The 24,515-nt window shown below is 59.2% G+C and overlaps 4 protein-coding genes across 6 annotated transcripts; 2 read left to right on the top strand and 2 right to left on the bottom strand.

The window, feature by feature from the left end:
- Positions 1–28: 28 nt before the first annotated feature.
- SURF4 (surfeit 4) lies at positions 29–12,332 on the top strand. Its single transcript, XM_081238380.1, has 6 exons — positions 29–222; positions 7,111–7,297; positions 7,930–8,006; positions 8,644–8,687; positions 9,132–9,318; positions 10,024–12,332. The coding sequence occupies exons 1-6, from the start codon at positions 175–177 to the stop codon at positions 10,288–10,290; spliced, it is 810 nt and encodes a 269-aa protein (XP_081094506.1). The 5' UTR covers positions 29–174; the 3' UTR covers positions 10,291–12,332.
- Positions 12,333–12,482: 150 nt separating this feature from the next.
- On the bottom strand, positions 12,483–16,742 carry SURF2 (surfeit 2). 2 transcript variants are annotated; one of them, XM_081238381.1, is made up of 6 exons: positions 16,651–16,742; positions 16,405–16,559; positions 15,584–15,687; positions 13,340–13,528; positions 12,992–13,158; positions 12,483–12,697 (listed from the first exon to the last, which is right to left on the bottom strand). In XM_081238381.1, exons 1-6 carry the CDS (start codon positions 16,726–16,728, stop codon positions 12,614–12,616), a joined length of 777 nt encoding a protein of 258 aa, XP_081094507.1. In that variant the 5' UTR covers positions 16,729–16,742; the 3' UTR covers positions 12,483–12,613. The 2 variants fall into 2 exon arrangements, with proteins under 2 accessions (XP_081094507.1, XP_081094508.1); XM_081238382.1 differs by lacking the exon at positions 13,340–13,528.
- SURF1 (SURF1 cytochrome c oxidase assembly factor) lies at positions 16,684–21,100 on the top strand (the record flags this gene model as incomplete). 2 transcript variants are annotated; one of them, XM_081238379.1, is made up of 9 exons in its annotated part: positions 16,684–16,926; positions 17,005–17,056; positions 17,984–18,117; positions 18,200–18,282; positions 19,144–19,335; positions 20,224–20,296; positions 20,383–20,545; positions 20,766–20,847; positions 20,927–21,100. In XM_081238379.1, the coding sequence occupies 9 exons, from the start codon at positions 16,684–16,686 to the stop codon at positions 20,994–20,996; spliced, it is 1,092 nt and encodes a 363-aa protein (XP_081094505.1). In that variant the 3' UTR covers positions 20,997–21,100. The 2 variants fall into 2 exon arrangements, with proteins under 2 accessions (XP_081094505.1, XP_081094504.1); XM_081238378.1 differs by having other exon boundaries at positions 16,684–17,056.
- Positions 21,101–21,317: 217 nt separating this feature from the next.
- RPL7A (ribosomal protein L7a) lies at positions 21,318–24,461 on the bottom strand. The gene is made up of 7 exons (XM_081238203.1): positions 24,116–24,461; positions 23,397–23,546; positions 22,955–23,095; positions 22,676–22,755; positions 22,222–22,352; positions 21,646–21,715; positions 21,318–21,473 (listed from the first exon to the last, which is right to left on the bottom strand). Exons 1-7 carry the CDS (start codon positions 24,444–24,446, stop codon positions 21,369–21,371), a joined length of 1,008 nt encoding a protein of 335 aa, XP_081094329.1. The 5' UTR covers positions 24,447–24,461; the 3' UTR covers positions 21,318–21,368.
- Between the last annotated feature and the right edge of the window lie 54 nt (positions 24,462–24,515).

Below are 24,515 nucleotides of genomic sequence, written 5' to 3'. Positions count from 1 at the left end.
CGCGGCCCCTTTAAGGCTTGGCCTACGTGGCAGCCGCTGGAGCCGCGTACGAGAAGCAAGGCCGGCGGCCGGCACTTCCTGTGGAGGCCGCAGCGGGCGCGGGCGCGGGCGCCGACGGGCCGAGCGCCGAGGGAGCGAGCGAGCGAGCTAGCCGAGCCTCCCGCCGCCGCCGCCATGGGCCAGAACGACCTGATGGGCACGGCCGAGGACTTCGCAGACCAGGTGCGGCCTGCGGGCTCGGCCGGCCCCTCCCCCGGGCCTCCCGCGCGGAGCCTCCTCCCCCGGCCCCCCTCGGCCCCCTCTCCTGGATTCCTCCCGGGGCCCCCGCCCGGCCCGCCTGCAGCCCCTGGGCCCGGCCCCGAGACCCAGGCCGCCCCCAGAGCCGGCCCCCAGCCCGCAGGGCCGCCCCGAGGCCTGGGCCGTGCCCTCACTCCCGATCCCACCCGAGGGATCGCGCCCCCTCCCCCAACCAGGGCCCTCCCTCCTGGGCTCGCCGCCCGTCCCGGCCGGGGGCACCCCCAAACCCGGCCTCGGGCCCAGCCTGCCCTTGCGCCGCCCCCCCACCCGGGCTCTGGGTGTGTTCCCGGGCCCCTGCTTCGGCGCCCAGCTCGGTGGGCCCGTCCTCCCCAGCCCGGCCCGGGCCATCCTAGAAGCCGAGGGGTATCAGCGGCTGCCTCCCCGGCTCCTGAGAAGGGGCCCGAGGCCCCGGGGTGCGTGGGGCGCGTCCTCTGCATTCTACACTGCTGGGTGGTCCCTGCACGCTTTTCCTTTTACTGGGCGCTCTTCGGGGGCGGGCTGGGGAGCTGATCCTGAACGGGGGTTGGTCAGGCTGGAGGCCTGGGGTCCTCCCAGAGGAAAGGGGGCGCCCTGGTATGCACCCCACTGCAGAAAGCCACAGATGTGTTGGGTTCCTGGGGTCCCTTTGACCCTTCCCTGCGTTTTCCTTCCCTGTTTGGACTCTGCCCTGAGACTGAAATGAATGGATATCTATCTGTCTGTACACAAACCTGGGAGGAGGGGAAGCCTACCTTCCTGATTATCCCCTTCCAAGGGTGTACAGGTGGCCTTCCGAGCTACAGGAAAGCCCTTGAAACAGGCCTTGGAGTCACCATTAAAGGTGTTCAAAAACTAGATGGACAGAACCAGATCCTGGAAAGGGGAAAGGACACAGCTTCCACCCTCTCTTTCTACCAGGCTTGGTCCAGAGAACATGGTGGTGATTATTCAGTCGTGTACCTTTTACTTCTAAAAGTATCCCGTTATGTCTGCAGACGAACAGCCCCATCTCTGCAGGAAGATCCACGTCTGGCCCAAGTGTCATTCTTTCTTTGGTTCACTTAATGTGTGTGTGGCTTTGCCAGAGTTAAGAGTAGTGAGGTTAAATTTTTTATTTTTATGGGGGTGGTATTCATCACACTCTGAGGCTGGGCTTCTTGGGAGGTGTGTGTGTGTGTGTGTGTGTGTGCGTGCGTGCGTGCGTGCGCATGCATGTGCGCTTTCTTATCAGTTATTGGTGAACAAGATTTCCTGTTGTTTCCCTTGAGGGATGATACCTCTCTTGTGTGGTCTCCCAGTCGGGTTCTCCTATGCGCTACTTTCCTGTGAGCTGATATTTTAAAAACCATTTTGGGGATAAGACATAGCAACTTGAAGAAACAGTTTTTCCTAAGGTCGTGATTTTGTGTTTACAGACACAATCCAAAAATTGTATCCCTCTCAAAAACAATTCATGTCGAAAGCTCTCAGAAACCAAGTAGGCTTGCTTAGTTTGTGGGTTTTCATTGCCGTAACCTTAGTGACCCAATTTTGTTTCCCCAAGTAGCAACTACCTAAGGAGATGGCTCCTTTTAGCCAAGGGAGTCATGAGAGCCTCGTACACTCACTCTGCAGCCTGGAAAAACCCTGGTTTTGCAAGTGAATTTCATAACCGAATCTAGATAAAATGTCTCCAGTCAAGTTGCTGCCAACTGTCAAATGATAAACCCTCCTGCTGCCAAAACAAAAACAAAAACAAAAACACCCCACCAGACTCTTTTTACGTAGTCCTTCTTTTTCTCCATTTTGTTTGCCTTCAATGAAAGAAGCAGAATCTTGGACCCAAAACGGCCCTTGAGGGGCACACAGGGTTGGCTTGCACCAGTTTACTATGGGAAGGGAGGCCAGGCCTGCTGAGGCTCCTGGACTGGCCTGGGGCCATGGCTTTGGGAGAAACCCAGTCTCTGACCTCGAGGCTAGTACCACACCCAACGTGCTTCTAAAGCCTGGTGTTCCTCTCCTGGTACAAATGAAGGGAAACGCACAAAGCACTAGCATCATAAGAGGGCACGCTGCCTAAAAAACGGAGAAACAGCGTGGACCAAGGCTGCGTCTGTCAGGCAGTGCAGGCTCCTGCTGTCAGCTTTTCAGCACCAGAGCCCACCTTGATGGTGACAGCTGTCAGCGGACCCCTCTGTGCGTGACTCAGGAGGGCGGGGCTCAGCGCTGTCACGACCAAAGTTAGGAGCCTCTTCTGGCGGCAGGCTTGGTGCGAGAGGAGGATATGGACGGATAGTGGGGTGCAGAGCCTAAGCAATGGCTTCCTATGGACAAAATCCGGGGTGGCGCTGTTGTTTGTACATTTACCCACATAGTACTGAAACGATAAAGGTGCTGTGAGTCCGGCTGTTAAGATGAAAATGATCTAATTTGAAGGGACTGGGGAAGTGTCATCAAAGTCACTGATCATATAATAGGACGTATCTGTCTCTTCTAACCTTGTCTTCAGAAAACAAAAGCAAAAATGAAGTGACAGGATTTGGCCAGAAAGTCTGGGCTGCCGTGAACAGGACCTCAGAAGGGCCGAGTGTCCTCTGAGAGTTATGACAATAATCCCGAACCTTCGATGCACCCGCACTGGGCCAGGTCCTCCGTATATACTACTTCTGCCGCCCCTGGATCCCGGAGCTTGGCCATAGCGTTTCCATCTTTAGGTGCGGAGAGGGAGGTCTGTGTGCTCTTGTGCAGCACGTGGTGGGTCAGTATGTTGAGTCCACGCGTGGCTTGGCCGTCCTGCGACCTTCCCTTCAGGTCTGCAGAGGCGCGAGCGCAGGGTGAGCGGTCTGGTTACTTCCCACTGGCAGGCTCTGCCCGAGCTGCCTCTTTGGCATCAAGCTCCTTGCCCTGGATGACCAGGGACAGTGTCCTCCTGCTGGAGAAGTGCTGAGAGTGCTTTCTGCGGGAGCTGGGCATTCGGAAGCCATCTGAGACTGGTCTGAAGGAGCCAGAGGCTAATGAACTCGGCAAACCAAAATTATGCACGTGCCCTGCAGCTGGAGCTCGCTGCCAGTCTGCAGACTGTAACTTGCAAGCACATTTGCACCAGTAAGTAGGAGTATTAGCGCTTAATGGGTTCTGCCTGGTGGTTCATCACCAAGGTGACAGATAAGCTGCATGAGGCCTTGCTCTCCAGTGTGGCCTTTGGTATTTTTTTAAAATAAATTTATTTATTTATTTACTTGTTTTCGGCTGCATTGGGTCTTCATTGCTGCGCGTGGGCTTTCTCTAGTTGCAGCGAGCAGGGTGGGGCTACTCTTCGTTGCTGTGCGCGGGCTTCTCATTGCAGTGGCTTCTCTTGTTGCGGAGCACGGGCTCTAGGTGCGCGGGCTTCAGTAGTTGTGGCTCGCGGGCTCTAGAGCACAGGCTCAGTAGTTGCGGCGCACGGGCTCGGTGTTTCTGCGGCATGTGGGATCCTCCTGGACCAGGGATCGAAGCTGTGTCCCCTGCATTGGCAGGCGGATTCTTAACCATTGCGCCACCAGGGAGGTCCCTGGCCTTTGGTATTTTTACCTGTCTTCTGGCAGGACAGAGCCAGTCCTGGAAGCTCGCACCCCCAGGAGCTCCCCTTGGCCTCTGGTCAATTGCTGGAGAGCTAGGATGGCCTTGGCAGGACACTGAACCGGGCACACATAGCCCCCAGGTCTCAGGGCTCTGGATTAACAGTACGTGGATGACCGTCAGTGTGGTAGGGTTCTGGTGACAGTGGTGGGTGGCTTCGGAGTGTTTTCCTCTTGTTCCTTTGCTCTGTCACCCCCTCCCCAGCAAGGGCTTCCTGCCTTATGCCAAACAGGAGTGGGGAGAGGGCGGAGAGGAGCCGGCTGACCCACTCGTCCTCGCTCGCCCATCTGAGACAGGAGGTTCAGGAAAGCCACCCCACCTCTTCTGGGCAGTGGGGTGGAGGCGTGCGGGCGGGGGCTGTGGTTGGTGAGGCTTCTCCCGGAAGGTCAGGTGCAGCCTGGAGCCGCCTTCCTATTGGTAGGCGCTTTGTCCCACGTGGGTGTTTAGTAAAGAAAGCCAGGCCGTCTCCCCAGCTCAGGGCCGGCTGACATCTCCTCCTGGACCTCGAGGTGCTGCGTGGCCCTACAGAGCGCTGCTCAGGGAGACTTACTGGGGGTCCGGGGGTCTTGGCGGACGCACACGTGTGAGTCACTGAGCTCCAGAACCGGCCCTGACTCAGCCTGATGTGCGGGGAAGTCACCTGGCCGCTGGTTCTAATCTTCTGGGATGTGCAGGCTTGAGCTGGCCCTTGAGAAGGGCAGCCCCCGTCCTCGGTGATGGAGGAAGTCTGACTGCCTCGTTCCTCCGCCTCCAAGTTCCCATGAAACAAGACTTGCAGGCCGCTGTCCTCGGGTCCCTTTTGTCCTGAATACTAAGAGAAAGTAGGTTTTCCCGTGCTTTGTGGGACATGATCGCCGTATTCCCAGGGTTACGTCCCAGGTCAGGTGTAGCGACCCCAGTGGAGAGAATGGGTGACCGGCCCGCGGGTGCGCGGGCAGCAGGCAGCCCCCAGCCTTCGGGCCCTTTGTGTGAGCGGGAGGCCAGCTTGGCACACGCACCGGCCAGGTGGCTTCTGGGTGCCTGCTTCGGGGGCTCTTCTGCTGTGCCGAGGGGACACTGTCTAAAGCAGCGTGATGTGGGTTCAGGGGCCACACGTTGAGACCAAGATGTGTGTAGGCAATAAGATTAAAATTGGGTCTGGTCTCATGTTATGTCACACCTAGTTTTTTTCTTTCCTGTTCAGTGCAAACAGGTGCTCGTTAGCGGGTGGCTGGTTAAGAGAGGCTCCGGATCAGCCTGACTTACAAAATCGTCAGCCCTAAACCTAGGCCACGTATGACTTTGAAAGTCAGATTCGTGCTTAGCTCACAGCACAGATGCCTGAACTTCTGCCGTGCTTTCCCAAAGCAGAGAGACGTCTGTCTCCTTGGTGTGTCTGCACGCGGAGGGAGGAGTGAATTACACGTCTGAAGGGAACCTTCTCTGGGCCGCTCTTTAATCCTCTCGACCCAGACACTCAAATTAAGACGCGTCACAGAGGCTTTAAACACTGCCTCCGTCTCGTCTCGTGGGCTGTGGCGCAGTGGGCGCGCTCCCCCAGGGGCACAGGGCCGCACGGAGGCGAGTTGGGCTCTGCCCGGGAGTCCGAGTCTGCACAGCCGTCCGGTGGGGCTCTGCCGGCCTCGCCGTGGCTTCTCCCCGGTTTCCACATCGAGCTGAGGCCTGTGTCGTCGCCCGGGCTTCTGGGCTGGGCCTTGACACGAGGGCCAGGGCATCAGAGCTGAGCGGGTGCTCTGTCTCTCGACGGGCTGGGTGATTACACCGTCGCTGGGCATTTCGAAATCATTCGGGCCATGAGGCAGAAACGGGAGGGCCTGTGGTGTCAGCTGTCCCCGCAGCCCCTGATCTGATGTGTTTCTTCCCTGCGTGGACCCCAGAATTCATATAGGAGTATCTGGGACCTCATTTTTTTTTTTTTTAAACAGGGTCCTTTCCCTTTCCTTTTCTCCTCTGCTCATTAAAGTTGGAAAGAATCTTCGCCACCATGGACCCAGCTGTCCTCCCCCCAAAGTAACTCAGTCCACAGTCCACAGTGTGCTGGCTGGTGGGTATCAGAGCCAGGATGAGAACCCTGAGCCCCAGTCTCCGCCCGTGCTTCTGTGCCCGCATCTGCGTGCTTGACTGTCTGCGCGTCTGTCTCTCCCTCACTGTGGCTGTGGCACCGCTTCCGTGGGGGGTCAGGGGCTGAGCAGACGCGACCCCTCGGGGCTCAAGCTCCAGGACTGGAAGAGAGTGGACACCTGGCTTGTCACCTCTCTCTCCTCCGCTCCCAGGCCAGCCAGGCCAGGCTGCTGTGGCCCAGATCCCCGGAGGAGGAGAGGCTTCTCTGTGCCGACCGAGCCAGAGCTGTGAACTAAAGGCTGGGCTAAGCAGCCCGAGGCTCGTTAACCCCGTTGGACAGCTTTAGCGCTTCCTAGGACTTGTAAGCAGCTCTTCAAAACACCAAAAACGAAGAAACGCTCTAATATACACCTTTGTTTATTCCGCCGACAGGTTTAATCGGCCTAAGAGGGGCTGTGACATTCATCCAACTGTCCCTTTGAGGAGTGAGACTCAGCGATGCCCTTTAGACTCTGGCTCCTGACATGTCACTCATGTGGGTGGGTCCCCGATCTTTCTCCCGAGTTCCTGCTGTGTTATCGTGTGTCATAGGGTTTCTTTCCCTTTGTACCTCAGCTTCGAATGCTTGGTAAGAGAAAGTGCGTGCGGTTCACCGAATGACATTTGTACCTCAGTCTCGCCTTGCCTGTTTGTGTCCTAATCACGCGCCGTAAGTGGCGCGGCTGGCAGGGGGCAGGCGGCCGTGTCTGGAGGTGTCGGGCTGTCGCGGTCGGAGCGGGGCCGCTCACGGCAGCTAGTGGGCAGAGAGGGCGGGGAGGCTGCTCGCAGCCCTCGGCGCCGGACGCCCCACGACGGAGAGCGAGCTGGCGCGGAGGCAGTGGTGCCGCAGCGGAGACACCCTCGACGGGTCGCCTCCGAGGGCCGGTTCAGTCTGTCGCTGGGCGAGCCTGCCTGGCCCACGCCCTGTGTCCTGTGGCAGGCCCACGCGTGACGACTGTAGTTGCCACACACACGTCAGCTGAGATGGCGGAGGAGGTCGGGGACGGGCCCAGGGCATCACCTTCGGGCTCCTTCATCTCCGGGACGGAGGCCTGGGTGGTCCCGCGCCGGGACACGCCGGGCGGTGCTGGGAGCGGGCGCCGGGCCCCTGACCCTCAGCTTTCCGCGGCCCCGCAGTTCCTGCGAGTCACCAAGCAGTACCTGCCACACGTGGCGCGCCTCTGCCTGATCAGCACCTTCCTGGAGGACGGCATCCGCATGTGGTTCCAGTGGAGCGAGCAGCGGGACTACATCGACACCACCTGGAGCTGCGGCTACCTGCTGGCGTCCTCCTTCGTGTTCCTCAACCTGCTCGGACAGCTGAGTGAGTGGCGCCGGCACTCAGGGGCCTGTGCATCCGCAGCTCCTCGCGCCAGGCCGGCAGCCTGGGCCTGGCAGCTGGGCCTGCCGGCGCGCGGGGTGGGGTGCTCTGTGTTTGGTCCTGGCTGCGTTGCTTTGAGGCCCTGTGATCAGTGCCCAGAGTAGGAGGTGCTGGAGATGGGGGCACCTGGGTGGGCCAGCGAGGAGCTGAGGCACCCCAACCCAGGGTGTCTGGAAAGGATCAACAGGTAAACAGAGAAGGGGGATCATCAGACACCAGTGCAGCTGCGTCGGCCTCAGGTCTGCCTTCCGCCCCTGCTGGCCGTCTTCCGGCGGCAGCGCTCCCTCTCTCACACATTAGGGGGCAAGGACGAGACTTGCACTTGCCAGCCTGTCCTGAAGCTCCACAGTTGAGCTTCTTTCTGATGGACAGTGACTCTGTAAGCAAGGGACCCACTTTCCGGACCAGTGTTTTTGATGAGTAAAGGCCAGTGGACACGTGTGTGTGGCCCGTGCCTACCATGAATCCTCCCAGAAGATGCTTTTTGCTTGAGGGCGGGCGGTTGGGCTGCCGCTGCGCCAGGGGGCCAGGTGAGGTGGCCACGGCCCCCTGACCCTCGCCCTTCTCCCTTCCAGCCGGCTGCATCCTGGTGCTGAGCAGGAACCTCGTGCAGTACGCCTGCTTCGGGCTCTTTGGCATCATCGCGCTGCAGGTAAATGGCACGTGGCTGGGGTCTCATTCTCGCTCTGGTTAGAGCAGAGCTTCTGGCAAAAAGGCATTTGTGAGGACTCAGGCTCACTCCCCTCTCAGCCCTCTTGTGTGTCTGCCTGGAGCTCCTTTTCTCGTCTGAGAAATTACTGGATTTTCCTCCATGCAAGCTGTGGAAACTCAGGAGAGCCGGACAGCCGAGCACCCTGGGAAGGGGCCGAACTCCAGGCATCCACCTTTTGCCACTTTCCTGAGTTCCCTGTGACAAGGGGACAAGTCAACGGGGTCGGCTGCAGCCAGGACACTGTCTTGTTAGCATCTTACTTCATAAAGAAGAAGCTACTCACGTGAGATGTGTCACACGCATCTACTCCAGACCAGTGTCTCGGAGCCGCCATGTTCTCCAGAACGTCCTGGGCCCCGCTCTGAGGAAGCAGGGGCTTGTTAGATCCGGGGCCACCACTGCACCCTGAGAGACGCCGAGCTCGGGGCTGTCGGTGTCCTGAAAGGGTTTTGTGCCTCTTGTATTTAGGTTCTCACCTATACTGGAAGAAACGTCTGATGCTGTTAATTCTGTAGAAATACAGATCTGTCTGAAAGTGCTGAGACTCAAGTTTCTCTCTCTTCTCTGTTCTCCTTAGACGATTGCCTACAGCATTTTATGGGACTTGAAGTTTCTGATGAGGTAGGTGCCTTCTGGTTGGTGACTTAGTGCACTTTCCTCATGTTTCTAAACTCAGTAACTGTTGGTTGAAGTAAGTTTCTTTGGGTCCAAACCATGCTTCTCAGAATCTGTAGCGGACGTCGGTGAAGCCTTTTCCTTCCCCACCCAGAGCCCCCAGGACAGAGGTGAGAACGAGGTCATCCCTCCCGACCCCGTATCTCATGAGGGCGATGAGGGTCCAAGTGAAGCACTGGCTCCCAGGGACCCAGCTGGTCAGCAGGAGTGCCCAGGCCAGGCCATCCTGAGGGTGGCGCGGATGCATCCATGTCTCCGGTCGTGTGGGGTTTCCCCGTCCGTGGGTGTCACCGGAGTCCCTGCTCCTGCCGGGGTCTCCCGATCTGGTCCGCCGGGCACTCACAGAGCCTGATGAGCCTGAGCGACTAGCGTGGCGTGTCCGTTCCTCAGGAACCTGGCCCTGGGAGGAGGCTTGTTGCTTCTCCTGGCGGAGTCCCGTTCCGAAGGGAAGAGCATGTTCGCGGGCGTGCCCACCGTGCGCGAGAGCTCCCCCAAACAGTACATGCAGCTTGGAGGCCGTGTCCTGCTGGTCCTGATGTTCATGACCCTCCTTCACTTTGACGCCAGCTTCTTCTCGGTAAGTGTTCCTGGTCGGGTCCCTGTCCTTCTAGAAGGGGCGCTGCCCCCTCTCTGCCCGGCTTGTGCACTAAGCATAGCTGAGGGGCCGTTGGGATGATCCTGTTAAAGGAAACAGAACGCTGTCAAGCTCTTGTGCACCAAGAAGCTGCCTTTCCAGCAAATTAAGGCCCGGATCTCCCTGACCTCGCTGAAGGGTCCGTCCAGGCTGTCGGTGAAGGCTCCTGGCACAGGCTCCTGTTTCTCTTTCCTTCCTCATACTCCTGCCTTTATCGTGTCCTTTTTGTTGGGGCTGCAGAGTCGAAGGCTTTGTCCTTGTCTCCCAGTAGCTTACAGAGCTGGGGGGCCCTGGCCGGGCGGGGTCCCCAGGAGGGGCTCCTGGTGCTGGGGAGGGGGAAGCGTTTGGTTCTAAGCAGCGCCGGGGACTGTGGTTGTGACTGACAGGTCCACCAGGCTCCAACTGGAGCAGGTCCCAGTAAATCCCAGCCTGTTCATCGGAGACTTCCTACCCTTCCCCAGACCTTTCTCAATTCAAAGTGTTGCTTTTGCTGCTGCCCCCATCGCAGGAGACATGATTTTCTTCCCTGCTTGTCATGCCGGCTCTCGGCACGCCCTGAGTCACTCCAGCCTGGCCCACAGGCTGCAGTGGCACGGGCAGCTGGAAGCTGCCTGTTTATTTCCATTGCTTACCTTCCAACCTGTGCAGATCCTCCAGAACATCGTGGGCACGGCTCTGATGATTCTGGTGGCCGTCGGCTTTAAAACCAAGCTGGCCGCCTTGACTCTCGTCGTGTGGCTCTTTGCCATCAACGTGTACTTCAACGCCTTCTGGACCATTCCCGTCTACAAGCCCATGCACGACTTCCTCAAGTACGACTTTTTCCAGACCATGTCGGTGATCGGAGGCTTGCTCCTGGTGGTGGCCCTGGGCCCCGGGGGCGTGTCCATGGACGAGAAGAAGAAAGAGTGGTAACAGACCCCTCCCCGCCTGGCTGGGACCCGTGGCCGTCGAGGACTGGTTCAGGGTGGATTCGACATAACTGCCAGCATTTCTGTATCCTCTTCCCTCCCCTCCCTTGGTAAAGGCACAGATGTTTTGAGAACTTTACTTGCGGACACCTGATAATTGATGGCTAAATCTGCTCTGGACCCTCAACCTGGTATCTGACCATGCAGAGCTGGCCGGCCCGTGGTCAGCGCCTCCCTCCCCAAGGCAGGCCGCGGCTTCTTGGAGTGAGCAGCTTGCTTGGCTGTGGCCTCTCAGTCCTGTTTTTTGGTTTCTTTTTTGGGGTGGGGGACCTTCAAGCTGTACTGTGAGCAGATACATTTGTGTATCATTCAAAGCAGTCTCCCTCTTATTTTTTTTAAAGTTTACGTTTTTAGCTAAAACTACTCGATGGTTTGGGGTGGCCCAGCCCAACATCAACACACTGGTTCAAACTCGCACCAGTGCCTTCTCCGTTGTTTCTGCCCTGCGTTGTGATACTTCCTAGGGACAGCGAGAGCATATAGAGAAACCCCAGACCCAAAGCATAAGGCAGCGTTAGAGGCAGCCAAGGCTGCCGTCTACAGTGAAAGGCGTTCATCAGGGGCTTGACTTGGATTGGTGCAGTTTTTATGGGGCGACGCCCTGGGAGCGGTAGTGACTCAAGGTGCGGACAGTGGCCCACAGGGAGGCTGCCCGGAGCCCGCAGGGACCCGCCCCCTTGCGTGCCCAGCTCGGTGGGGGGCAGCTGCCACTGCAGGGCCCGGCCGGAGCAGGGCACTCAGACCAGTTACCTCACGCTGAGCTGCCCCAGGGCCACAGCCAGAGCCGGGCCGGCACTGCCCACACTCATCTCCCCCGCGGGGCTCCCCAGGCCGTGCGGCCACCCCCCCCCATTTTCACGAGGCTGCGGCTTGCTCAGATTGTCTATTTGCTATGCTGAATGCAGCCCAAATTACTTTTTACGATTTGTGATGCCTTACCGATTGGATCTCGAGCCTGTATTTCAAGTTTCCTAACATTGCCTTATACTGTTTCTCTCTTCCTGGGGCTGTGAGTGCTTCTTGCTGTTCTCCGCTCGTCCACCTCCTAGCGATGCCTCTGTGCCTCCCACGGGGAGTCAGGGTCACACCAACATGGTGAGGCTGGCCGAACTCAACGAGGCCCTCCTTGGAGGCCTCTCGCAAGGCTTGCCTTGGAGCCGATCTCGCCTTCTCCGGTTTGCTCAGCTAGGGGTGCAAGCCTGAGGGCCTCCCCAGGGCTGCTGGGGCCAGTCCTGAACCCAAATCCACGTCTACCTTCCAGGCCAGAGCCAGGGTGAGGTGGGGAGCAACCCCACCCCGCCCCAGCGAAGCCCCTGGCCAGCTTCCCAGGGCAGCGGGGAGGCCGGCTCTCACCCACTAGTGCGCTTAGCACCTTCCCAGCACCCACCTGTGTCCCCGCCTGCAGAGGCTCAACCCAAGACGCTCCCAATCCCTCCCCCAGTGGCCCTACTCCCTGAGTATTTGTAAGTTCAGAGGGCTTTTCTACTTCCGTCAGTGGGATGCTCCCACACCAAAGGGGTGTCCTCAGTGTTGCAACCTGGGCAGGGTGGCGTCTTGATCCACACCCCGCTCCCCGTTACCCCAGCACGTTGGCCCTGGTGAATGGCGCTCTTGGCCAGGTCGCAGTTGCTCCGTGACACTGTTTTTGTCAGGGTACGGGTCGTCTTTGGCCCCCTGCTAGGAAGACCTTCCTGGTTTGTAAAAACTGAGATTGACCCTGGTGGCCAGGTAGCGTCGTGGCCACCAGTCCCGCCTCCCCTGGCCCTGCGTGGGCTAGTGCTCGGCCTGGGGGTTGATGCCTACTCGGGCAGAAGAGGAAAACAGGATCTACCAATTGGTATTGGCGCAACGATTTCTGAAAAATTTTTTGCTTTATGGGGGAGACAGTTATGAATCTCATTTTATGCTGTATTTTATATCTTAGTTCTGTTTGAAAACATTTTGATTTTTGGAGACACATCAAAATAAATAGTGGCATTTGTTGTATGCAGTGTGATCCTCTGGTGTCGTCCAGCCAGGTGGGGACTGGCCAGGGCTCTCCTCGGGTGCCCCCTCTGGGGTCCCTGCTGCTTCCTGGGGGTGGGGGTGAGACCCTGACATCCGCGGGTCAGACCCCCCGGCCCGGCCTTCTGGGGCAGCAAACGAGGAGTGGATGGACACCCCACCGGTTGGGAGGACGCGGCGGGCACCTCGAAGAGGAACATGGCGCGGACGCCGGGAGGCTTCTCGAGAGGCTCTCAGGATGGGTTTTCTCCAGCAACTTTCCATTAACCTGACTGTTTGAAAGAGCTGAAGCTCTTAGGTTTGCGGTGATGACTCTTGGACTTCTTTTTCAACGAGCCGGACTGCTTCTGCGGCACAAACAGAGAATTCTGATCAGTGGAGGCGTTCTGATCTGACACAGGGGTGCTGTAAGCCCGGCCCCCCCAATCCCGGCCCGCAGACAGGAAGAGGCTTTAGTGGAAACTCTTGGGCAGCAAACCAGGAAGCAGCCCCCCCCCCCCATTTAGAGCAGCCTCGGCGCTTATCTTATGTATCCTTAGCTTGAGATTTCGGTTGTAAGAAAGGGTTTTTTTTTGAAGAAGCTGAAACCATGGCTAGAAGAAGCCGCTGCCACGCGGGCAGCCCTGGGGGTGGCACCCCACCTTCCCGCGCTTGAGGACCCGCTCCCGGCCCACGCCCACGGCCTCGCTGTCTCCAGGGCCCATCTCTCTGCGGCGTCTTGGCTTCTCATCCTCGTCCCCTGTCAGAAAGTCGTCGGTGCTGTCCCCGTGCTCGGTCCCTCCCAGGTCCTTTTTGGTGAACAGCTCGGCTGGAAGGAGTACAGGTTTGGGCTGTTTTCGGTCGAGTCCACCACCTGTGCGGGGTCAGCCGAGCCCAGGACCAGAGGACACACAGCGGGAGGGAGCTGCTCACGGCTGACGGAAACGGAGCGGACGGTCGCGACCCGAATCCAGAGGATGGGGAGGGAGAGGGGGCGCGTCCCAGCTTACGTGGGTACAGGTCTGTCATGCTGTCGTCACTGTCACTTGGGGCGGCGCCGTCATCGCTGGACGCGGGTTCCCAGAAGGCTCCTCTGGGGCAGGGTGGCCCGCCACTGTCCTGCTGGTGTCCCCTCCTCCCACTCCTGTGCCGGCGGCAGGCGGGCACGAACTCCACGCGCTGCTTCTGACACTCCTCGTCTGGGAGACAGATGCGCACGCTGCCCGGTTCCCGCCTCGTCTCCCCACCGCCCTCCAGGATAAGAGCTGAGCTCTGCCAGGGCCCCCAGGACCCTCCCCCCGCAGGTAAAATCGGCAGAGGAAGGCGAGCGCCATCAGCTGGGTTCCTACCGGGAGAGCAGGGGGGCGCGTGGGGATGTGGGCCCGGGGCAGGAGGGTGGTGAAGGCCTCCCTCTTCTCCCCGACTAGGACGCGCCTGGAGCATCTGTTCTCTGGCTCCAGCCGACCACGGCTGGGAGGGTGCTGAGCGGGCACAGGAAGCCAGGCCAGCCTGTCCCCCGAGACTGAAGTTCCCTCAGGCACAGCGGCCAGGACGCCCGCTGGATGGCGGGGCTCAGTGGAAGCTGGGTGCCTGGCCCTTGCCAACCCTTGGCTCAGAGCAGAGGGCGGGGACGGGGCCTCCACGGAGAAGCCTCGCTGGAGCCACACCGTCCCCTCCTGCACCGAGGACTCGGGGCAGCCGGCTGTTGGAGCTCGCCCTCCACCGGCTCTCACCGTCCCCCAACTCCGACCATCGTCACTCACGGGGTGGACAAGCCCTGCTGGGCCCCGGCTCTCTCGTCACCGCCCAGCTGCGGGGCCCCATCCTCGGCTTCCCCTCTGCCGGCCCCTCCACGGCCGCACAGCAGCCCTGTCACCAGCAGAGCGGAGCCCACGCGTGGCCAGGCACCCCCGCCACGCGCTCTGCCGCCAGAGCGGCCCCGGCGCCTCCCCGGCCCCGGAACCGCTCCCTACTCGTGGGGAGACGCAGCCCCTTCCTGCCCTCGCCGAGCAGCTGAGCGCGGCTGCGGGCAAGCAAGGTGCCCAGGAGCCCCATGTCCCGCCTCCCCAGGCCCCTCAGCGCCGCGCTCGCAGCCTCATCTCTTCACTGGGGAGCAAGGCCTTCGGGCTCGTCCTCCTCACCTTCCCTCCTGTCACCAGGCCCGCCCGCCCCGCCCCCCGCCGCTCGGGCCTGGCTCTGTCCCCACCTCGCCACCTCCGCTGCCTCCGTCAGATCTCAGGTCACTCTTCGTCCTCACCTGCCCTTTGGGGCCGTCTGATGAGGCTACCGCTTCGTCCCTGAGACTCCTCTCTGCCTCAGACACGACCGCACGGGGCTCCTCCGAGCTCAGGCCCGGCCCTGTCACCCGGCTCCACGGGATGCAGACGCCGTGTCTGTCGCTGATCTGCATCATCTGAGGGCTGGTCCGTGTTCGCAACAGCCACCCTCCCTGATCCACCTCCACTTGTAACGTTCGAAGGAACCTGTGCTCTTCCCCAGAAAGCCGTTCTTCAGACTCCACTCTCCCACCCTCGTGACGTCATCAGCCGCCAGTTGTCACACCAGGACCTTGGGAAGCACAGCCGGTTTCCCCTTCTCCCTCACCGCCCCCGTCCACTGATTCTATCCACATCCTTCCATCTGCCCTGCCAGCACCTGGTGACCCCAGCCACCGGCATCTTCACCTGCGTGACTGCACAGCAACCGGGTGGCCCCTCCCCTCCCCTCCCCTCCCCTCTCCCCTGGCAGCAACATGTGATCCCGAGACACAAACACATCAGGCCAGTCCCTGCTTTAACCCTTCCAGGGCATCCCCACTCCACGGCTGCCGAGACCTTCTGTGGTCTCGTCCCCACCCGCCTTTCTAACCCCACCGTGCCTGTGGCACAATGGCCGTCCTCCAGACAACCCCCAGCCAAGCGGAGCACTCTCCCCGCCTCCCCCCGCCCCCCGCAGTCCCTCAAGTCTCAGTCTAAAGAGAAACCCTCGAGAACCTCCTGCATAAGGCAGGTCCACCTGCCTCGCTTGGCACTGTCTTCTTCACAGCACGTAACCTGCACCACTTCGGAGTCTGCCTCTGGCTCTGCACCGTCTCTACCGTCGTCCCTCTCCTCACTGTGCTGGGACCCGACCCACTGCATCCACCAAGTACCACCAAAGGATGCCCGGGCTGCTGCTTCTGCGTTCTAGGGGCGCTGGTCCTGGGGGAGGGCAGGCAAGCACCCAGACACCCGTGTCCCGCCTCGGCTACTTACATTTCTGCAGCGCCCTCTGGTACCGCCGGCCCTGGGTGTGCCTCAGCACGTGCTCCGGGGACTTGTTGATGTGCCGCAGGGTGAGTTTGCAGAACAGCTGGTGCCTAAGGGGACAGTTCACAAGCAAAGATCCAGACCCATGGTTCTCCACCCTGGCCTCCCCCAGACAGACTGACAGGGGAGGTCTACCACGTGGCTTGGGCATCAGGATTCTTAAAAGCTCCCAAGCAACTGCAGTCCGCAGCCGGGTTGGAGAAGCACTCATCCAGGTGGACTGTGGCCTCTCACCGTCTACCTGGAAAACAGGCCTCACCAGCCTCGCCGGACTCTGCTTCAGCACGAGAGAGGCACGTCGGCGAAAGCCTGGCAAAGTGCTGGACAGTGGGAGCGTCTGCCACCCCCCTCTTCGTTTTGACTACTATTGTCAACCGTGCGCTCTCAGCTTTAAACTAAAGACAGGGAAACGACCGCGTTCAGAACCTCAGGTGACAAAGCACAAGCGCTCCAATCCTCTTGAAGCAGACAGGCCCAGGTGACAGACCTCACGTTTACAAAAAAGCAAACATGCACGGGGGACAGGCCTCACTTGAGATCCCAGGTGACTCACAGCTCCAGGACGCCCACCTGGATCTCAGGTCTCCTATCTCACGGGAGGGTGGGCGCTGCAGAACAGGCCGCGTCTTTGAGGAGCGCCCACCCAACGGGGAGGGGGAGGGGCTTTGGAGTCTACCCAGCTCCAGCCAGACTCAGCACTAGGAGCTGTCCCACCCTAGGCCTCCCCGGCAGAGCCGGGCCCGCCCCGGCCCGTCCCGGCCACGTACGGGTTCTTGGTGCTGGGCACGATGTGCGGCTCGAACTCGGCGTAGTCGAAGGCCGGGGAGGCGCGGACCAGCCGCCGGTACTTCTTGCCGCGGGTGTAGACCTGGAGCTCCGGCAGGCGGCAGGGCAGCTCGTGGCCCGTCAGAGTGCACCTCACCTGCGGGCGGGAAGGCGGGGCGGTCAAGGGGTCCGGGCGGTCGGGGGTCCCGGGGCCCGTCGGGGGGTGGGGTCCTGTGCCCCCCGCCCACCTTGCGGGCGCCGGGCTCCAGCCGCAGGCTCGGATGCTCCCGCAGGAAGGCGCGTACGTCGGCCGGCGGCTCGCTCATGGCTCGGCGCGCGCTGAGCTGGAGGCCGAACGTCGCTCGAACCACGTGGGCCGGGGGCGGGGCCGGGAGGCGCCCCGGAAGCAGACGCCTCCAGATCCCGGAAGCGCGCGCCGGGGCGGGGCGATGGCGGCGGCGCAGAGGCTGGGGCTGCGAGCGGCGGGGCTGGGGTCGCTGCGGCGGGCGGCGGGCGCGGGATCGGTGAGCGGAGTGGGGCGGCCGGGCTGGGGGCGCGTGCCCGGACTGGACGAGCTCAGCCGGCCCCTCGCGTCTCCGCAGGCCCCGGCCCGCGCCGTCCGGAGGAGCGTCCTTGGGGTCATCTCGCGCCCAGGTGAGGACTCGTCCAGGGGTACCCTCGGCACCTGGGGAAGCCGCCCCGTCCGTCCGTGCCTCCGCTTTGCCGGGGCGCGTGGCGTCTCGATAAGCCCTGGAACTGCCGCCCGAGCCTCTCAGTCGGGCCCTGGGTGCGCGCGGGCTCTGGCGGGCGCCGTGGTCCGCGCTGCCGCCCGACACGCTCGGCCCGAGACGGGCCATAACCGCCCCACGGCTCCTCGGGCTGATGCGGGGCCAACCCAGGACGGAAACTGTGTGGGCTCCTAAAGGAAAGCCTAGCTAATCACCACCGTTTGCATGTTGCCTCCAAGGCACAGCAAAGGGTATTTGTCTGTAGAGTGCTGTGCACGGTGTAAAGGCACGTTGCAAGCCAGCTCAAGGCCTGCTTTTTTACCATCCTCAAGACCCGTAATGCTTTCCGTTGATGGGACTCACCCTCTGAGAGCTTAAATGTACTTCGTGTGTTCGTTTTGCCAGCTTTAAATTTATGAACGATGAAAAAGAACAGCTGTTCTGAGAGTTCTGTAAACCACTCTCCTGAGTGTATCACGTTCTGTTTGCAGAGCACAGTAGCCCGTCCCCTTGCACCTTCATGACGGGATACATCTCAGCATATTCTTGCACAAAAGGCGTGAGGTGGTTCCATGAATTACCCAGGGTCATGGTTGGTGGCAGAGCCAGGACTAAGCCCTGGATCTCATTCAGTGGGTGAATGTCCACTGAGTGGGTGTCATGCGCTGGGCACTGGGTTAGGAGCTGGGCTGGACGCAGGTGCTGCTGGTGGGCTCCCGCCTGCACGTGGTGGCCTGGGCCCTCTTCCTGTATCACGTTCTCTCCGGTAGTCATGGCAGCTTCAAGGAATTGGCTGCTCCAGTTCTTTGTTCCAGGGCTTCCGGCCCCATGCCCCTGTTGTGACTTCTACTAGGGTTGGTCTGGAGGCCCAGCAGGTGTGGCAGCTCTTCAGCCGAAGCAACTGCCACAAAAACGGAAGACGACTCCTTCCTCCAGTGGTTTCTGCTTCTCATACCTGTGACTGCCTTTGGCCTGGGGACATGGCAGGTAAAGCCTGACTTTTCGCGCTCCTGGCTCTGAGCCCTCGACTCTGCTGCCCCCTGCTCGGGCTTATGCCCTGTGTCCATAGGTCCAGCGCCGGAAGTGGAAGCTACAGCTGATCGCAGAACTAGAGTCTAGAGTTATGGCCGAGCCCATCCCGCTGCCCACAGAGTGAGTGTGTGTGGCTGCCCACCCGGGGCTGGGCTCAGTTGAGGTCAGCAGTGGGGCCTGGCTGCTGCTTGCCTTCCTGACCCTGATGGGAGCCCTCAAAATCAGTGGTCCTGCTAGGCTTCCTGTTGACACCTGACGGCCCTTGTGAAGCTGCCTGACATATGTACATAGAAAGATCTTTGAACCTGGGTTTCGTGCTTTTTCCAGGCCCAGTGTAGCTGAGGGATCCCCCCCCAGTGCTGATGGCCTTCTGCAGCAGTCATTCTTAGCTGGAGGGGAGGGCACGCGCATGTCAAGTCTGGACATGAGAATGGTACTGTGAGAAAATGCGCAGGCATTCTACTGCCTTCTCTCCTCATTTAAAAGCACTGTCCTAAGAATTCCCTGGTGGTCCAGTGGTTAGAACCCCACGCTTCCACCGCACGGGGCCCTGGTTCCATCCCTGGTCAGGGAACTAAGATCCCACAAGCTGTGTGGCACAGCCAAAAAAAAGGCACTGTCCTAAGAGTGCCGGCTAAAATCACAAAGCTTTCCAGACAAAGGAGCAAACAAGTGGGTCACATTCGGCTTGCAGATGACGGTTTTGGCCCACGTATTTTATCATGTTCACACAGGAGGCCACAGCTTTAAGCTTTTCTTGAAAACGTGGACTGTTGGGCAGCACAGATCCACGTTCCCATGCGGCATCAAAGGGATCAGCTTCCCCCTTTGGAGGGCGCATCACGCAGACCCCACCGTGGCGGTGTGTCCCCTTCTACATTGCTTCTCAGGCCACAGTGGGCTTCGTGGTTTGCAGACCCTTGAGAGGGTTCGTCTTCCTGCCAAACCGGGCTTGGTCTCCGCTCCTCCCCTCCCTTGTAGCCCGATGGAACTGAAGAACCTGGAGTACCGGCCAGTGAAGGTCAGGGGGCACTTTGACCACTCTAAAGAGCTGTACATGATGCCGCGGACCATGGTGGACCCGGCCCGGGAGGCCCGGGAGGCCGGCCGGCTCTCGTCGGCGGCTGAGAGCGGTGCCTACGTGGTCACTCCCTTCCGCTGCACTGCCCTGGGGTGAGTGGGACGCGGGGGAACTGACCGGCCTGGCAGATGCGGCCCTTCCCATCTCCTTCCTTCTCAGCCCCCAGCCCTGGGGAATCCAAGAAACCCAGATAAGCTCGACTCCTTGGGAGTTTGAAATGTGTAATTCTGACATTAAGCCAATTTACTTATTACTGAACAATGCCTGCCTGTTGAGCTCTGAAGGAAGGAGAGGTGAATGAAACAGGCCTCTTTGGAGAAACCATCGATGAGTGGCCCACACGTTTAGCGCTTAGGGTGCAGCCCGAGGGGCCGGCAGAGGAACTCAAGAGAAAGGAACCCCCAGCGCTGCAGGGAGGGAGTCGACTTGAGGAAGGCTTCCCGGGGGCTCTCTGGGTCAAATAGTGAGTGAGGAGATGGGCAGGGGAAGGAGATGACATGTACACGATGGGGGCTCTGCAAGACCGGTAAGCAGAGCAGCTTCCCAATGGTAACATACAAATGAAACCCCAGGTCCCTTGTCCCGGGCCCCCAGCTTTCTGGTTTTAGGTCTGGGATGGGCCCCGATGCTGCTGCTCGGGGACTCCCCTGGTTAGGATGGGAGATTGGGGGCAGACACGTAAGGCAGTAGTTGGAGGCGGCGGGGCGGTGTTGGTCACTGGCTGCATTTGCAGCAGGTGAAGCACAAAGCAAGAAGAGGCTGCTGCTGCTGGTGACAGTGGCGGTGGCGTGGAGGCCGCGAACCTACAGCACTCACAGGGTCGGAGGCAACCCCCCCCCGCCCCCGCTAGCTCTACTAACTCTTAAACCCTTACCCGTGCTGTCGTCCAGGAGGGAGGTGCCAGAATGACCCTTAGTGACCACTTTTATTCAAAAACCGTCCCCTACCTGAAACAAACAGCGTGCTCTTAACTACTCTAGAGTCACCATCCTGGTAAATAGAGGGTTTGTGCCCAGGAAGAAAGTGAATCCAGATACGCGGCGCAAAGGCCAGGTAAGGGGCGTGAACCCGTCCCCCTGTAGGAGCCAATCCAGGCTCCGTGCAGGGCCCCACAGAGCACCTCACACCTTCCCGGGCAGGTTGAGGGAGAAGTGGACCTAGTCGGGATGGTGAGGCTGTCGGAGACCAGGAAGCCCTTTGTTCCCGAGAATAATCCCGAGAGGAACCACTGGTATTACCGGGACCTGGAGGCCATGGCCAGGCTCACAGGCGCAGAGCCCATCTTCATAGATGCCGACTTCGGTATGTTGTAACCAGCCCGCCCCCGAAGGCCCTGTTCTACTTTCCTCTTGACCCTGGACACCTCCCCGTCCCTTCGGCCCCAGCGCGTGTTGGTGGAGCTGGAGTGTGCTTGACATGCGCTAAGAGGAGGGCAACGCGAGGGGGTGGGCTGATTGGCCACTAGGTGCCCAGCAGCTGGGAGCACAGGCCACGGTGAGGACACAGCCCGCTGTCCCTGCAGAGAGCACAGTCCCTGGAGGACCCATTGGAGGGCAGACCAGAGTCACCCTGAGGAACGAGCACGTGCAGTACATCATCACCTGGTGAGCCTGGGCTCCGGCCACGCCTGCTCGCCCCTCCCTCCCTTCAGCCCCCACAGGGCTCACTTTCTTTCAACCCAAGGTACGGACTCTGCGCGGCCACCTCGTACCTGTGGTTTAAGAAATTCCTAAGCCGGACTCCTGGTGTGTGACAAGGTTGGCGGATGTAGCCCTGTCCCTGTACAGGTGAAGCCACTTCAAGAGATGCTTTAGTCTTTAGGCTGATAAGGTGTTATTGGTATAAATAAACCTCTGCACCTTGCATGTGTAGCGCCTTCCTTCTACCCAAATGAACTAGTCAATCTAAGATCGGGGCTTGGTTCAGAGTATTCAAGGTATTCAGGTACTGCTTAGCCTTTTCAAAACTGGACCAACACACAAGTGCTGCCCTATGAGGGGTAAGGACGCAGGGTTTACTTGCCACTGTCCCAAACTTTTAGCCCAAAATGCCCAACACTGGCTGAAGAAGAGGATTTATTATTATTATTATTATTTTTATGTACAGAAAAATCAATAGTGTACACTTAGCCCAGTTTGGTGGCCAGTTCTTTGGCCTTTGCCTTTTCCAGCTTGGCGATGCGAGCCACTGATTTGGGACCCAGGATGTTGCCTCCCCAGTGACGGCGTATCTGTAACAAGAAGACAGGCGGTCAGCTTGGCGGGTCATTTCACGCACTTCTATTGGGTTGTTCCAAGTTGATGGGCAAATACAACTGCTCAGAAAGGGCCGAGCGCCAGGCAGTTTCTGACTAAAGACGCAGCGTATCAAAAGACAGTGTTCTGTGGGAGTGTGCTACCTACCTCATCATATCTGTCGTTGTAATTGGTCCTGATGGCTTCCACCAGCTTAGCCAGAGCACCTTTGTCTTCCCTAACAAGGCAGAGGGAAAAATGTGGGTCACTGGCCTCTCAGTTACCCTTCCAGAAAGCAGCAGCAACTTCCTTTTTAGCTCCAACACAAACCTTCTGCCTCAGACGACAACATGACAACATGGTTTATTCAGGTGAAGAAATTCATAACCATCATCGGCAAAGGTTCAGAAAAAAGTTGTTTTTTTTTTTTTTTTCCTGCGGTACGCGGGCCTCTCCCATTGTGGAGCACAGGCTCCGGACGCGCAGGCTCAGCGGCTATGGCTCACGGGCCCAGCCGCTCCGAGGTATGTGGGATCCTCCCGGACCGGGGCATGAACCCGCGTCCCCTGCATCAGCAGGCGGACTCTCAACCACTGCGCCACCAGGGAAGCCCGAAAAAAGTATTCTTTTAAGGTTGGTCTTTAAGATCCCGAGAAATTAAGCAAACTTCGGGGTGGGGGTGGGGGGTGGGGAAGGTTGTCCCCTAGTGATTTCTGGGAATTCTGGGCTACACTGCACACTTACGAGTTGACTTGTGTGAAGGCCACCGTGGTGCAGGTCTTCCTGTGGACCAGACGCCCCAGCCTGGCCTTGCCCTTGATGATGCAGTAGGGAACCCCCATCTTCCGGCACAGGGCGGGCAGGAAGACCACCAGCTGGAAGAGAGCATTAGCTCTAGAGAGTATCTCGAGCAAAAGCAGTAACTTAAAAGCTAACGTGGTGGCAACTGCTCAGGGTTAAAAAGCTCCTGCACTTGTACTTCAAGGTTTAATTCAGTGAGAGTAATGTCACATCATTGCAATAGCCACCAGGTGGATCCCGTGTCAGGACTTCCTTGGACGGAAAGCTGACAGTCCTCACCACCCTGCCACGGCCTCTACCAGGCCGAGTATTTAGCTTTGAGCTATCTTCCCGGTACAAACGAGGACCCAACCAACCTAAGTCCAGCAGCCAATGCTTGAGAACAAGTCACACATACCTCAATGGGATCCACGTCATGTGCGATTACCACCAGCTGAGCCTTCTTGTTCTCCACCAAGGTGGTGACAGTATTAACCCCTAGAACATACAATCGGTCTGCATGGCAGAGGGGGTGGGGCTGCTGGGCACGAAAGCACTTGTACCGGGGGCCCCGCTGTGACTCAGGGTTAAAAAGCTCGGATTTTACTCTTCACAGTGATTCCAGGTGAAGAAATTCATGCATCATCGCCAAGAGCCTGCCCCACCACTCACCCTCCTCAAGGAGGGGCCCACTCACCTGCTCGGAGGACAGGTGGCCTCTTGGTGGGGACATCCCCCTTGCCCGCAGCTTTCTTCTCCGCTCGGGCCAGCAACCTCTGCTTCTTCTCTTGCTTTGTCTCTGGTCTGTACTTGTGGGCCAGCTTAAGCAGCTGAGTAGCTGAAAAAAGACCGCCAGTTCAGGTCCACAGTTTAAAAGATTACATCACTTAACCCTAACGAATGCTAGGTCACTGTCCTGAACACAACTGCAGTTCAAGAGATCTCAGATCATGTACGTCATCTCTTCAGTATATCACGTTCTGGCAACTAGACAAGGAATCCTAAGTTTTAATAAACTAACGTACTGAAAACACCCACTGCCCCTTTACAGGCCTCAGCTCTACCAGTGTCCAAGTAAAGGTGGCAACCAGGCCCAAGAAATCCCTTCCCCGTGTTGCTTTTCTGCCACAGCACCTCACCTGTTTGGCGGTCCAGGGCCTGGGTGAACTGGTTAATTGCGGGAGGCACCTTCAGCCGCTTATAGAGGATGGCCCTTTGCCGCTGCAGGCGGATGTAGCGGGGCCATTTGACAAAGCGAGTGAGGTCCCTTTTGGGCTGGATGTCCTGTCCTGAGAAGTAAAGGGCAACACTGTGAGGCTCAAACTCCTTGTCCAGTTCGTGTCTAGGGCCACTGAGAAGGGCGTAGGTGCATCAGCGATCTCGGTGCTTTAAAATGGCATCCCCACCTCTCAGGCAGCAAGCGTTCTTTTGCATCACCTGCACACAAACACCTAGGATCACGGGGGACACTAGCGACACCCCTCCTCACTCAACAAGCAGCCAAGGCGCATGTCAGCACCGCAGTCCCATCGCCTCTGCTCTGGCGGAGCGAGTTTCGAGACGGCCAAGCTGAATCCCGAAGGCCGGTATCTGGGCTTCCCAGGGCCGCACGCTCAGACAGCGCGGCCACGAAGGATGCGCAGTCACTGCCCCCGCTCACAGGGAGAGATTAAGAACCGAGCCGGGTTACAGCTAGAAGGCGGCAGGAACGCGAGAATCCCAATCCAAGCAGCCTCGACTCCAAACTCACTGAATTCTAACAAGGCCAAGACACAGCCTCCTGTTCAATCAAGTGCTTTTCCTCGTTGGGGGACACCATGTACGCAGCCGTTTCCGACCTTCCCCGTCTCTCACTCACCAATGCCAAAATTCTTGGGCCTTTTCTCGAACAAGGGGTTGACCACCTTCTTGGCCTCCTGCTTCTTCACCACAGCAGGGGCCGGCGCCACCTTCTTGCCCTTGGCCTTCTTCCCCTTCGGCTGGGCACACAAAAACAAAAAAAAAACAAAAAAAAAACCACCCAGCTCAACCGCCGCCTCCCCAGCAGTCTCTCTGAAGAGAGGTGGGTCCCGAGCCGGCCCCAAGCATCCCCGTGAGCAAATCGGGCCCCAGCCGCGGGCGCCGCGAGCCCGGCGGGCGCCCCCCGCTCGTGCATCAGCGATCTTGGTGGTCAGGGACGTCCTCACCATCACTCAGATAGCAAATATTCTTTCACATCATCTGCACGAGCCTCGACAGCCCCGCGGCCCCTTTCGGAG

This window comes from Mesoplodon bidens, assembly GCF_964165515.1.
Source record: "Mesoplodon bidens genome assembly, chromosome: 6".
NCBI classification, from domain to species: Eukaryota; Metazoa; Chordata; class Mammalia; order Artiodactyla; family Ziphiidae; genus Mesoplodon; species Mesoplodon bidens.
This window is presented reverse-complemented; position numbering and strand designations above follow the sequence as displayed.